Here is a 13184-nt window from a genome sequence, read left to right as displayed (position 1 = left end):
ATGCGCAGATTGCTTAAAAATCTATGATAAATATAATAAAAACAAAGAAAAACACCCACAAGGGCAAATATATTTAGCCCAAAGTCTGCTTTGACTCAGTTCCTAGTTTCTTCGTCATATGCCAAACATATATTAGGGTTTTTAATTTTTATTGATAATTATTGTGAACCTCATGCCCTTTGAGTCAAAAAATGCCTTTCCTATTTGTGATTATATATTACTAGAGGCCCAGTGCATGAAATTTGTGCACAGGTAGGGTTCCTGGGTTTGGCCGGCAATCAGGGCTGATCATGGCCTTCTGGCTGCTGGCCGGGGCCTTCCTTCCCTGGCTGCTGGCTGCCTGTGGGGCCTTCCTTCATTCCGCGCCACCCCCTGGTGGTCAGCGCATGTCATAGCGAGTGATCGAACTCCTGGTCTCCTGGTTGAACTCCCGAGGGGACACTTTGCACATTAGCCTTTTATATACTAGTCTATACACTAGACGCCCAGTGCACGAATTCGTGCATAGGTGGGGTCTCTGCGGGGATTGAGCCGAAACTGGCAGTCTAATGCCGCCTGCCACTCCTAGCTGCCGCTCCTGCTCATCCCAGCCCCATTGCGCCTGCCGTGGGCTCACACCCAGTCAATCCCAAATGGGAGAGGCTGGCACCGCTGCAGCGGCACTCACCAGCCATGAACCCTGCGTCTGGCACCCATCCTAAAGGTGGGGGGGGGGTAGTGTGGGGGGGGAGAGGAGCCAGGATGCAATTGGCCCTCCAGGCAAGCAGTGGGACACCCTTGCCAGCCCAGGATCCAGATCCATCCTGCTGATGTTCACATCAGGTGTCAGGAGCCATCTGGAGGCTGCTTTTATATTGTTTCTTTCTTGTGGAGCATCTAGGGAGGGGAGGCTGGTCTGTCAGTGCCTGGCTCGTTCTCCAGAGATTGGACCTGCAGGACTACTGAGGGAGTGAGTGGCTCCCTGCCGGGCTGGTGGGCCGCAGGGATGGGTGGGTCAGCTGAGCAGCACTCCCACTGTGGGAGCACACTGACCACCAGGGGGCAGTTCCTGCGTTGAGCATCTGCCCCCTGGTGGTCAGTGCACATCAAAGCGACCGGTCGTTCTGGTTGTTCCATAGTAATGGTTGCTCAGGCTATTATTGTATAGGACTAGAGGCCCGATGCGCGAAATTCATGCAAGCGGCTCGGCTCTCGCAGCTGCAGCTGCTTGCCTTGGCCCTCACAGCCCCGGCTTTGTCCGGAAGGTCATCTGGAAGGTCGTTCGGCTGTCCAGTCTAATTAGTATAGCATAAAAGTGTAGCATATCACACTTTTATTATTATAGATGGGAAAAGAAGGGCTTTAGAGGAAGAGGGAACGGGCAACCCTGGGTCAAATCTTGTTCCTTCCATGTATGGTCTGTATGCCATGGGGCAGGTCACTTAAATTCTCTGATCCTCGGTTTTGTCCTCTTTAAAGGGGAATTATAACCTGCTGCTTAGGTGGTTATGATGTAGTAGATCTAGCAGTGGTGTTAGTAGAAATAATAACTAACATGTATAAACTACTTATGTGTGTCAGGCATTTTTCAAAGTGTTTTGTGTTCATGGTGACATTTAATCTTCTGTAAGATAAGAACTGTAGAGTAGTACGGAAGCTACTTGGGTTTACTGTCCGGAGCCTGTAAAATAAAATGACGAAAGACAGATTAACAGGAAAGAGAAAAATATTTCCTTTATACACGCAATGTGTTTAATCATGGGAAAACCCAATGATAAGCAATTCAAAGGGGTGGTTAGAATTGGGGCTTACGCATATACCATCTTAACAAAGGGCAGTAAATGGTGGAGTGTGACAAGACAAAGGAAAAGGAGTGTGGGTTTTTCTTCCGACCAATCCCCATTACATTGTAAGTTCCACGAGGGCAAGGATTTGTGATTTTTGTACACTTCTGTTTTCCCGGCACTGTATCGCTGCCTAATTTGTAGAAAGAGCTCAGTAAATCTTTTTAGAATGCATATGTCTCCCCACTTAGCTAGGTAACGTATCCACACTATGGGAAGAAATAAATGAATTAAAACTCTTAGTATCCATCAGCATTTGTGCTTGCTACACTTTTACATACCTTCTTAAAACTGGGAAATACCCAATCAAATGCAGTAAAATGAGTTTTGCTTTATACATTTGTTTCTTTTTTATTTAAACACAAAATAATGATTTTACTAAAATAGGGATTTCTACATGTGATAGCATATGGCTTTGAGTCTATGTTTATTAAGTGTAATAATTTTATGACCATTTCTATGACAGAGATTATTATAAGGATTAATAACATTTATTGTGACGCTAGCATAATAGGTTACTGAGTTCTGAAAGTGAATTTTTCAAAATAGACTCTCTTCCAAGAGACTAGAATGACTAGAGATAGCAGTCTAGCAGCATCTACTTTTCATAGATTTTTTTCCTCACTTTTAAATTAATGTAATATGCTTTTCTTCATTGAATTGTCATTACTTGTTTGTTTTTCCTCTTTCCTAAAGAGAATCCAGTGTATTTTCAAATCTGACAATAACTTTACTTCAAAGGACTTTCTAAGTGTGTTCACATCAGGAGGAGTTGTTCCCAGCTTGAAAATCATAAATAGTACATATGCTGGCACCTTCCACTTTAATTTAAAGCTGGTAATTACATTTTACTTTGTTCTGTTTAATAGCATTAATAAGAAGCATACTCTTCTTAATAGGATGTGTTGTTGTTTTTTTTAAAAAAATAGCTAGTCCAGTAATATTACATCTATATATTTTAAAATTCAAAAATAATGTTATACTTTTTGCTTTAAACAGTCATATTTTTAAAAAGAAATTAAGAGAAGAAAAGAAAAACTATACATGGTTGTTTGCTATTTACCTACATATTTGCTATTTGCATTGCTCTTCATCCTTTTCTGTAGATATAAGTTGCCCTCTGGTGTCATATCCTGAAGAACTTTTAGCCTTGGCCAGCATTGCTCAATGGTTAACGCATTAGTCTGTGCACTGGAGGGTCGCAGGTTTGATTCCTACTGAAAAGCATGTAGTAGGGTTTCAGGTTCCTTACCTGGCCTGGTCAGGGTGCGTGTGGGAGGCAACCAATCAATGTGTGTCTCTCACATCTCTCTCTCTCTCTCTCTCTCTCTCTCTCTCTCTCTCTCTCTCTCTCTCTCTCTCTCCCCCCTTCTCCCCCCTCCCTTTCACTCTCTCTAAAAATCAATGGGGGGAAATATCCTCAGGAGAAGATTTAAAAGAACTCCTTTTAGCATTTCTTACAATACAGGCCTGCTGGCAACAATTCTCGGGGATTTTTTCCCATTGAGCATGTTTTTATTTCACCTTCTTAGGAACGCTTCATTAAGACATAATTTACATACAGAAATTCACCTCCTTAAAACGTACCATTAGATGGTTTTGAGTATATTCATTGATTGTGCAACCTCTGTGTTTTCTCCTAAAAAGTTTCTGATTTTACCTTTTACATTACGGATCCATTTTGAGTTCATTTTTGTGTGTGGTGTGAGGTCAGGGCCCACATCATCCTTTCACATGTGCAGAACCAGCTGCCCTAGCACCGTTTTATAAAAAATATTATTGTTCTTTTTCTACTGAATTGTTTTGGCACCTTTGTTGAAAATCACTTGACTGTAAATATGAGGTTTTATTTCTGGATTCTCAATTATACTGTATCGCTGCTCTATACATTGAGATATATATATATATATATATATATATATATATATATATATATATATATATATATGAATTTTTTAGAGAGAGAGACAGAAACATTGATTGATTGCCTCTTGCATGCCCTCCCCACCCCCACTGGGGATATATTGATTCTTTTTTTTTTTTTAATGTTTTTATTGAACTAAAAAAGAGAGAGAAAAAAACATCAATTGGCTGCCTCTCCCATGTTCCCTACTGAGGATCAAGCCCACAACCCTGGCAAGTGCCCTGACTGGGAATAGAACCAGAGACATTCTGGTGCATGGGATGATACTCAACCAACTGAGCCACACCAACCAGGGCCTATACATCTATTCCTAAGCCAATACCATGATGCCTTGATACTATTGCTTTGTAGTAAGTTTCGAAATCAGAAGAATGAGTCCTACAACTTTGTTCTTCTTTTTCAAGATGGTTTTTGCTAGTTTCCCTAGAATTTCACTAGTTTTCATCTGAATTTTAATATGAGCTTGTCAATTTTTGCAAGGAAGTCAGTGGAAATTCTGATAGTGAGTGTGTTCAAGCTGTAGATCAATTTGGGGGGTATTGCCATTTTAATAATATTAAGCCTTCTAAACCATGAATATGGGATATCTTTTTATTTAGTTTCTTTTTTCATTTCTTACAACAGTGTTTTGTATTTTTCAGAATCTAAGTGGTGTACTTCTTTTGTTAAATATATTCCTAATATTTTATTCTTTTTTTATACTATTGTAAAGGAAATAGCTTTCTTAATCTCATTTTCAGGTTGTTATTTGCAAATGTATAGAAATAAAATTAATTCTTGTATATTGATCTTGTATACTGCAACCTCGCTGAACTCATTTATGAATTCTAATAGTTTTTTAGTGGTCAGTTTAATGTAGTGTACATTTCTAAGAATAAAATTACTGGTTAAAGGGTATATGCATTGGATGTTTTTGTTTTATTTTTGTTTTTAAAAGATAGAGTGTAGCCCTAACCGGTTTGGCTCAGTGGATAGAGCGTAGGCCTGTGGACTCAAGGGTCCCAGGATCGATTCCGGTCAAGGGCATGTACCTTGATTGCGGGCACATACCCAGTAGGGAGTGTGCAGGAAGCAGCTGATCGATGTTTCTCTTTCATTGATGTTTCTAACTCTCTATCCCTCTCCCTTCCTCTCTGTAAAAAATCAATAAAGTATATTTTTTTAAAAAGATAGAGTGTAATATGCCAAAGTAAGTGTTGTTATTAACATTGTAAAAAACTGTTTTCTGATGTCTTTTTTAATTCAGGTCAGTGATCAAATTTACTGGTTGATTGATATTCCCAGAAAAAACATTACAAAAAATAGAGGTAAGTGATCTGAATTAATTATTATAGTCATGTGTCTGGATTGCCAAGTTTAGCAAATAAAAGTATTTATTATATTACAAAATTGTTTGCTATCCCATGTATGACCTAAATGTATGACCTAAATATAGGTCATACTAAAAATTATTTGTGTTTAACCGGAAATTCAATTTTAATTGAGGTTTCTGTATTTTTTCTGACTATTTTTTTTATAGATTGTTCTGACATGTATAACATTTATATTATTCCTTTCTAGAACTTGAAAATTAAAGTATTGAAGAATTTGTGCACCAATTAATTTTACTGAAACAGAATCATTAATCTTAAAATGTTATAGGCTATAATATATAATATGTTATTTTACTATGGAATCTGCTATTAAGTGCTAGCTTTTGTGCTTATTTGCCATTTGGTGAATTATCTACTTAAATCTTTCTTGTTATATATTCTATATACAAGTCCCTTGTCAGATATATGATTTGCATATATTTTCTGCCAGTCTATGACTTGTCTTTTTTCATCTCTTAAGAATGTCTCTTGAATATCAGGGATTTTAATTTTGATTGAGTCTAATTTATCAGATTTTAATTTATGGATTGCATTTTTTGGCATTATAGCTAATAAATCTTTGCCTAGCTCAAGTTTATGGTTCTGAGTTTGGTATTTAAGTTGGTGACTCAACTTGAGTTAATTTTTGTACCTGACACAAACTGAGGTTCATTTGGAGGGGGGCAGAATATGGATATGTAATTATTCCAACACCATTGTTGTTCAAGTTCTTTGTCTCCATTAACTTGCTATTTCTGAACTCTCTTTTACCAATACCACACTATCTTGATTACTTTAGCTTCATAAAATGTCCAACTAGCATAGAGAAATAAACTGGAATAAACGTTCAAGCACTGGAATAACCTGGTGCTATTTTTTCAGGTTGGGACACAATCACCTTGGTCACTTATCTAATGGATATGTCTTCTTTCCCCAAAGTCACATGGGTTTTAACAGCCACATGGCCCTCTTTCCTGTAACTCTTCAGAGAATCCTACTGCTGTTCTGAGTTCTGGAATAGCATGTGAGAGCACATAAACTTCCTGAATACATTGGTCTGGAGTTTTGGCACTGAACTCTTCAACTTCCGGTTCTGGATCTACCAGATAACACAGTGTACCCAGCCTCTTGGCTGTTCTATATGCATCTTTCACTAACTTACCAACATCACACGTGAGGTCAATACTTCCCATGTGTTCAGGGTGAGCAGGATGGGTACTGCCACCAAACAGAAATGTGTGCTGGGTAACCAGCAGGTGGAAAGAGATGCCGTTGGTGTAAAACCAATCCAGAAAATATCGGATATTACTTCCTATGAAAGTATCAAACCAATACTCTTCCTGGTATTTCAATCATTCCATGTACCATTTATAGGACCCACATCATTATTTCTATTTCTGACTGTAATCGAGACATAAAAAGTGATCCAAGACGTGTGGATCCTCAGGGCTCTTATTTTTACGTTTTGTTTTGTTTGTTTCTCTTTATTGATTAAGGTATTACATATGTGTCCTCATCCCCCCATGGGCTCCCCACCCCACCCCCACTCATGCCCTCACCCCCCTGGTGTCTCTGTCCATTGGTTAGGCTTATATGCATGCATACAAGTCCTTTGGTTGATCTCTCCCCCTTCCCCCACCCTCCCCTACCTTCCCTCTGAGGTTTCATGGTCTGATCAATGCTTCTCTGTCTCTGGATCTGTTTTTGTTGTTCATTATATTCCACAAATGAGTGAGATCATGTGATATTTATCTTTCTCTGACTGACTTATTTCACTTAGCATAATGCTCTCCAGTTCCAGCCATCCTGTTGCAAATGGTAAGAATTTCTTCTTTTTTACCACAGCATAGTATTTCATTGTGTAGGATGTACCACTGTTTTTTAATCCACTCATCTGCTGGTGGGCACTTAGGCTGTTTCCAAATCTTAGCTATTATAAATTGTGCTGCTATGAACATAGGGGTGCATATATCCTTTCTGATTGGTGTTTCTAGTTTCTTGGGACATATTCCTAGAAGTGGGATCACTGGGTCAAATGGGAGTTCCATTTTTAGTTTTTTGAGGAAACTCCATACTGTTCTCCAACAGTGGCTGCACCAGTCTACATTCCCACTAGCAGTGCACGAGGGTTCATTTTTCTCTGCATCCTCGCCAGCACTTGTCATGTGTTGATTTGTTGATGATAGCCATTCAGACAGGTGTAAGATGGAACCACAATGTCGTTTTGATTTGCATCTCTCGGATGATTAGTGACTTTGAGTATGTTTTCATATGTCTCTTGGCCTTCCTTCTGTCTTCTTTTGAAAAGTGTCTATTTAGGTCCATTGCACATTTTTTTGATTGGGTTGTTTATCTCCCTTTTGTTAAGGTGTATGAGTTTCCTGTAAATGTTGGATATTAAACCCTTATTGGTGATAACATTGGCAAATATGTTCTCCTATGCAGTGGGCTTTCTTGTTGTTTTGTTGATGGTTTCTTTTGCTGTACAGAAGCTTTCATTTTGATGTAGTCCCATTTGTTTATTTTCTCATTAGTTTCCTTTGCCATAGGAGCTGTATCAGTGAAGATAATGCTTTGGCATATGTCTGAGTTTTTGCTGCCTGTGTATTTCTCTAATATTTTAATGGTTTTTCTGTCTTACATTTAAGTCCTTTATCCATTTTGAGTTTATTTTTGTGTATGGTGTAAGTTGGTGATCTAGTTTCATTTTTTTTTTTTTTGCATGTATCTGTTCAACTTTCCCAACACCGTTTATTGAAGAGACTGTCTTGACTCCATTGTATGTTCATGCCTCCTTTATCACACCCTTTCTTGGTAAAAACCCTCAGCAAAATGGAAATAGAGGGATCATACCTCAACATAATAAAAACTTTATATGACAAACCTACAGCCAACATCATATTCAATGGGCAAAAACTAAAACCATTTCACCTAAAAACAGGAATGAGACAGGGATGCCCACTTTCACCACTCCTGTTCAACATAGCACTGAAAATGCTAGCTATAACAATTAGATAAGAGGAAGAAATAAAAGGCATCCAAATTGGAAAAGAAGATGTAAAACTATCATTATTTGCAGATGACATGATGCTGTACATAGAAAATCCTAAAGACTCCATCAAAAAATTATTAGACTTAATAAATGAATTCAGCAATGTAGCAAGATACAAAATTAGCTCCAAGAAGTCTATGGCATTTTTATACCATTAGTGAACTTTCTGAAAGACAGCTTTAAAAAAATCCCATTTACCATCGCACCAAAAAAATTAAGATACCTAGGAATAAGCTTAACTAAGGAGGTAAAAGACCTGTACTCAGAAAACTACAGGACATTGAAAAAAGAGATAGAGGAAGATATAAACAGATGGAAGAACATACCGTATTCATAGATTGATAGAATCAACATCATTAGAATGTCCATACTACCCAAAGCAATCTATAGATTCAGTGCACTCCTCATTAAAATACCAATGGCATATTTCACAGACCTAGAACAAACTCTCCAAAAATTCATCTGGAATAAAAAAAAAAAAGACAATGAATAGCTGCAGCAATCCTGAGAAAGAAGAAGAAAGTAGGAGGGATCGCAATACCAGATATCAAGCTGTATTACAAAGCCACTGTTCTCAAAACTGCCTGGTACTGGCATAAGAACATACATGTAGACCAATGGAATAGAATAGAGAACCCAGAAATCAACCCAAACCACTACGCTCAATTAATACTTTTATGTTTTAAAATTTTTATATTTCATGAAAGTTATGCATATGCCAACTTTAATCCAGTCCTATTGAAGGCAAGTTAAGTTCTCCATCAGAAGACTGACTTCCCTCATTGTTTTATCCAGTTGCACAAGAAGCTCCATTTGTAGAAACATATATGATGTTTCTCATACCATTGCCCAGAGTCCAAAAACTGCTTGATAAAGAGTAGTGACAACAAGAGCACAAATAGCAATTGATCTCCTTGGGTACCAGGTGCTTCAGTAGTCACTGGAAGAGCCATATCCTTGCTGTGATATAGATCCACCTCAAGGCCTGGGTGGATATGAGCGCTTGTGCAGCTAAGCTGTTTGGGTCAGGCATGTTGTTCATTGGTGCACCCTGGTTTCAGCCTTGGCCTCAGTCTTGGCCTGTGGGTGCAACTGCAGGGGCTCCCAGGCTGAGTTCATCATCTATGGCTTCCCCAGATACCACTCATACTTTTAACTCATCTATACTTTTATATTTAAAGTGGATTTCTTAGAGTTAGCATATAGTGCAGTCTGGATTTTTACCTCTAATATGAAAATCTGACTCTTAATTGGTATTTTTAGACCATTTACAGTTAATGTAATTGTGGGTATGGTTGTACTAAACCTCCCATCAGGTTGTTTTCTATTCATTCCATCTCTTCTGTTTTACTTTTCCTTTTATGTCTTTATTCATATTACTTATTTTTTATGATTCCATTTTATCTCCAGTATTGACATATTATTTGTGCTTTAAAGTGTTCTTATTGTCAGCCCTAGAGTTTATACTATGTATTTTAATTAATCACAGTCTACTTTTAAATAATATTATACCACTTTACCTAAGGGCATAATTTTCTTTTTACAAAGCCATGACTGCTCTTAGAGAAAAATTATGATCTAAAGTATTATCTGGATTCATTGCTGTGGTGATAGAACATTTCATAATTCTTTTTTTTTAATTAAATCTTTTATTGTTCAGATTATTACATTTGTTCCTCTTTTTTCCCCCCATAACTCCCCTCCTCCCAGTTCCCGCCACACCCTCCACCCTCACTCCCCACCCACTGTCCTCATCCATAGGTGCACGATTTTTGTCCAGTCTCTTCCCGCATCTCCCACACCCCTTTCCCCCCCAAGAATAGTCAGTCCATTCCCTTTCTATGTCCCTGATTCTATTATGTTCACCAGATTATTTATTCACTTGATTCTTAGATTCACTTGTTGATAGATGCATGTTTGTTGTTCATAATTTGTATCTTTACCTTTTTCTTCTTCTTCCTCTTCTTAAAGGATACCTTTCAGCATTTCATATAACACTGGTTTGGTGGTGATGAACTCCTTTAGCTTTTTCTTATCTGTGAAGCTCTTTATCTGACCTTCTATTCTGAATGATAGCTTTGCTGGATAAAGTAATCTTGGTTGTAGGTTCTTGGTATTCATCACTTTGAATATTTCTTGCCATTCCCTTCTGGCCTGCAAAGTTTCTGTTGAGAAATCAGCTGACAGTCGTATGGGTATTCCCTTGTAGGTAACTGAGTTTCTTTCTCTTGCTGCTTTTAAGATTCTCTCTTTGTCTTTTGCTCTTGGCATTTTAATTATGATGTGTCTTGGTGTGGTCCTCTTTGGATTCCTTTTGTTTGGGGTTCTCTGCGCTTCCTGGACCTGTAAGTCTATTTCTTTCACCAGGTGGGGGAAGTTTTCTGTCATTATTTCTTCAAATAGGTTTTCAGTATCTTGCTCTCTCTCATCTTCTGGCACCCCTATAATTCTGATGTTGGTACGCTTGAAGCTGTCCCAGAGGCTCCTTACACTATCTTCGTATTTTCGGATTCTTTTTTCATTTTGCTTTTCTGGTTGGGTGTTTTTTGCTTCTTCGCATTTCAAATCTTTGCCTTCATTCTTGCACTCCTCTGGTCTGCTGTTGGGAGTCTGTATAGTATTCGTTATTTCAGTCCCTGTATGCTTAATTTCTAGTTGGTTCTTTATCATAACATCGAGGGTCTCATTAGTTTTCTTGAGGATCTCACTACATTTATCGGCGGCTTCTAGACAGTTCTTAAGAGACCTTAAAAGTGTGGTTCTGAACTCAATATCCTCCATTGACAGTTTTGTCCTGTTTCTTTGTCTCCGCATTTTTTATGCTTTCTTGGTACACCCCCTAGTGGTCTTTGTGCGCAGTCTTGTTGTAGTTAAGCCTTGATTGTTGTCGGCAATAGTGGGGGTGATTTGACCTCCAGGCTAACTGGCTATGAGAGTCTCCATTTCACAATTCTTTTTTTCTTATTGTATCATCAAAATATTTATAGGCAGACTATAGAAAAATATATATAAATGCAATCAAAGTGATTGAGAAATGAAGGGTCATCATTGTTGGTAATGTTCATATGGTCTTAAATTTTACCAACATGACATTCTAAAGAATAGTTAATTATTTGCCTTTTATTTCCAAATAGATATTGCAGCTGTAGAAGAATGGTTAGTAAGAATTTATTTACAACATGGATTAAATACTTACACTACTGAAGGAACACTATTGGATAAACTCCGAGGTAAATGCCAGCAGATAAAAGTAAAATGGGATTTGTAATGTTCTCTCAACAAATCTTGTAACCTACTTAATGCCTAACTCTGTGCTAAGTACTAGAGATAAATAATTAAGAAATGATCATGACTCTGAAGGGCTCCCCATCCTTATGAGGCAAAGAATTAAAAATATGTGGGTAATTGTTAAGAGAGTGCTATAAAGGGCGCTATAGAAATATGGAGATGGGTTTTCTCGATAGCCACAACGCAGGTCATAATAAACAATGGCTTTCTAAAGTTAGTTCTTGGATCTTTTATAAAGACGTTTTAGAAGATACTGTTCATTGCAGCAGCCTTCTTTAGGAGGACCATCAGCAAAATTTCTTGTACAGTCTTAGTAAGAACATTTCTATTTTTTTCATGAAAAATCGGTTGTTTAATTTTAAGGACATAAATACTGAGTGATATAACTGACTAGGTTTCTTTTTCCCAGTTGTCTGAATCATAGCCCAATTTTTAAATCACCTATAACGCTATAGTATAAATTTTTTAAAAATCCTCAGTCCTAGATTTTGTATTTATCCTCACTTTCCTTTTTACTTTTATTCATTCACTCCCACTTTAATAAGGTGCTATGCGGAGTAAACATAAATAGTACATTTTATGAACAAGATCACCTGGGTAGCTTTAAGAAAAGTAATGATGTCTTACCACCCCTTATACCAGTGATGGCGAACCTTTTGAGCTCGGCATGTCAGCATTTTGAAAAACCCTAACTTAACTCTGGTGCCGTGTCACATATAGAAATTTTTTGATATTTGCAACCATAGTAAAACAAAGACTTATATTTTTGATATTTATTTTGTATATTTAAATGCCATTTAACAAAGAAAAATGAACCCAAAAAAATGAGTTCGCGTGTCACCTCTGACACGCGTGTCATAGGTTCGCCATCACTGCTTATACCCCAACTAAAATCTCATCTCCGTAAGTGGGGCCAGGCCTCTGTTGTTAAGAATAAGCATTTTCTGCACAGCTGGTTCAGATGTGCAGAGCTGCTCTAGAGAAGAGGTTGCATAGGTACCAGGAGACATGTACAAATCTATTTCATGCGACATTTTTTATAATAAGAAAGATGGAAAACAACATAAATGTACAGCAAGAGGGAAAGGACAAATACATGTATGTTCTGTTAAAACGAAGTAAATAGACCATATATGTCATCGAGAACAGAACTAACTCAAAAACATTGAGTGAAAAATCAAGTTTCAGAATAAAGTAGGAAAGCATTTATCTAAAATTCAGGAAATCCATGCCCAGCCATTGTTGCTCAGTGGTTGAGCATCAACCTATGAACCAGGACATAGGGTTCAATTCCCGCTCAGGGCACATGCCTGGGTTGTGGGCTCGATCCCCAGTAAGAGGCATGCAGGAAGCAGCCCATCAATGATTCTCTCTCATCATTGATGTTTCTATCTCTCTCTTGCCCTCTCCCATCCTCTCTAAAATCAATTATATATATATTTTTCCAGGAAATTTATTCAGAAAATAAAGCAATGCTGCATCTTGTTCATGGTTACATATATATTGTAGTGAAAAAATAAAAGCATGGACTAGAAATGCACACAGCAATTTCACGATAGTGGTGGCAAATGGGGAGAATTTGGGAATGGGGCTGTGGAGGGGAGTAGGCTTATCTTCAACCATATCTGCGTTATTTTATTTCTTTAACCAAAAGAAACATTTCTAAAACAAAAAGGACAAAATGTTGTCTTTCCTGTTGTCGTAGTGTCCAAGATTTTTATAAATAGCGAGTCAGTTGTTCAATA

General features: G+C 37.8%; 1 protein-coding gene and 1 pseudogene across 1 annotated transcript in view; one reads left to right on the top strand and one right to left on the bottom strand.

The window, feature by feature from the left end:
- CATSPERB (cation channel sperm associated auxiliary subunit beta) overlaps positions 1-13184 on the top strand; it is an 88327-nt gene that overhangs the window by 7236 nt on the left and 67907 nt on the right. The window contains exons 3-5 of the mRNA XM_059663011.1: positions 2520-2660; positions 4994-5054; positions 11286-11381. Coding sequence (XP_059518994.1) covers positions 2520-2660; positions 4994-5054; positions 11286-11381 — 298 coding nt within the window. The remainder of the gene's footprint in view (positions 1-2519; positions 2661-4993; positions 5055-11285; positions 11382-13184) is intronic.
- On the bottom strand, positions 6007-9104 carry LOC132227663 (pyruvate dehydrogenase (acetyl-transferring) kinase isozyme 3, mitochondrial-like; annotated as a pseudogene).

The sequence above is a fragment of the Myotis daubentonii genome, chromosome 1, assembly GCF_963259705.1.
Source record: "Myotis daubentonii chromosome 1, mMyoDau2.1, whole genome shotgun sequence".
NCBI classification, from domain to species: Eukaryota; Metazoa; Chordata; class Mammalia; order Chiroptera; family Vespertilionidae; genus Myotis; species Myotis daubentonii.
The sequence above is the reverse complement of the archived record's forward strand: the minus strand, read 5'-3'. Positions and strand labels throughout refer to the sequence as shown.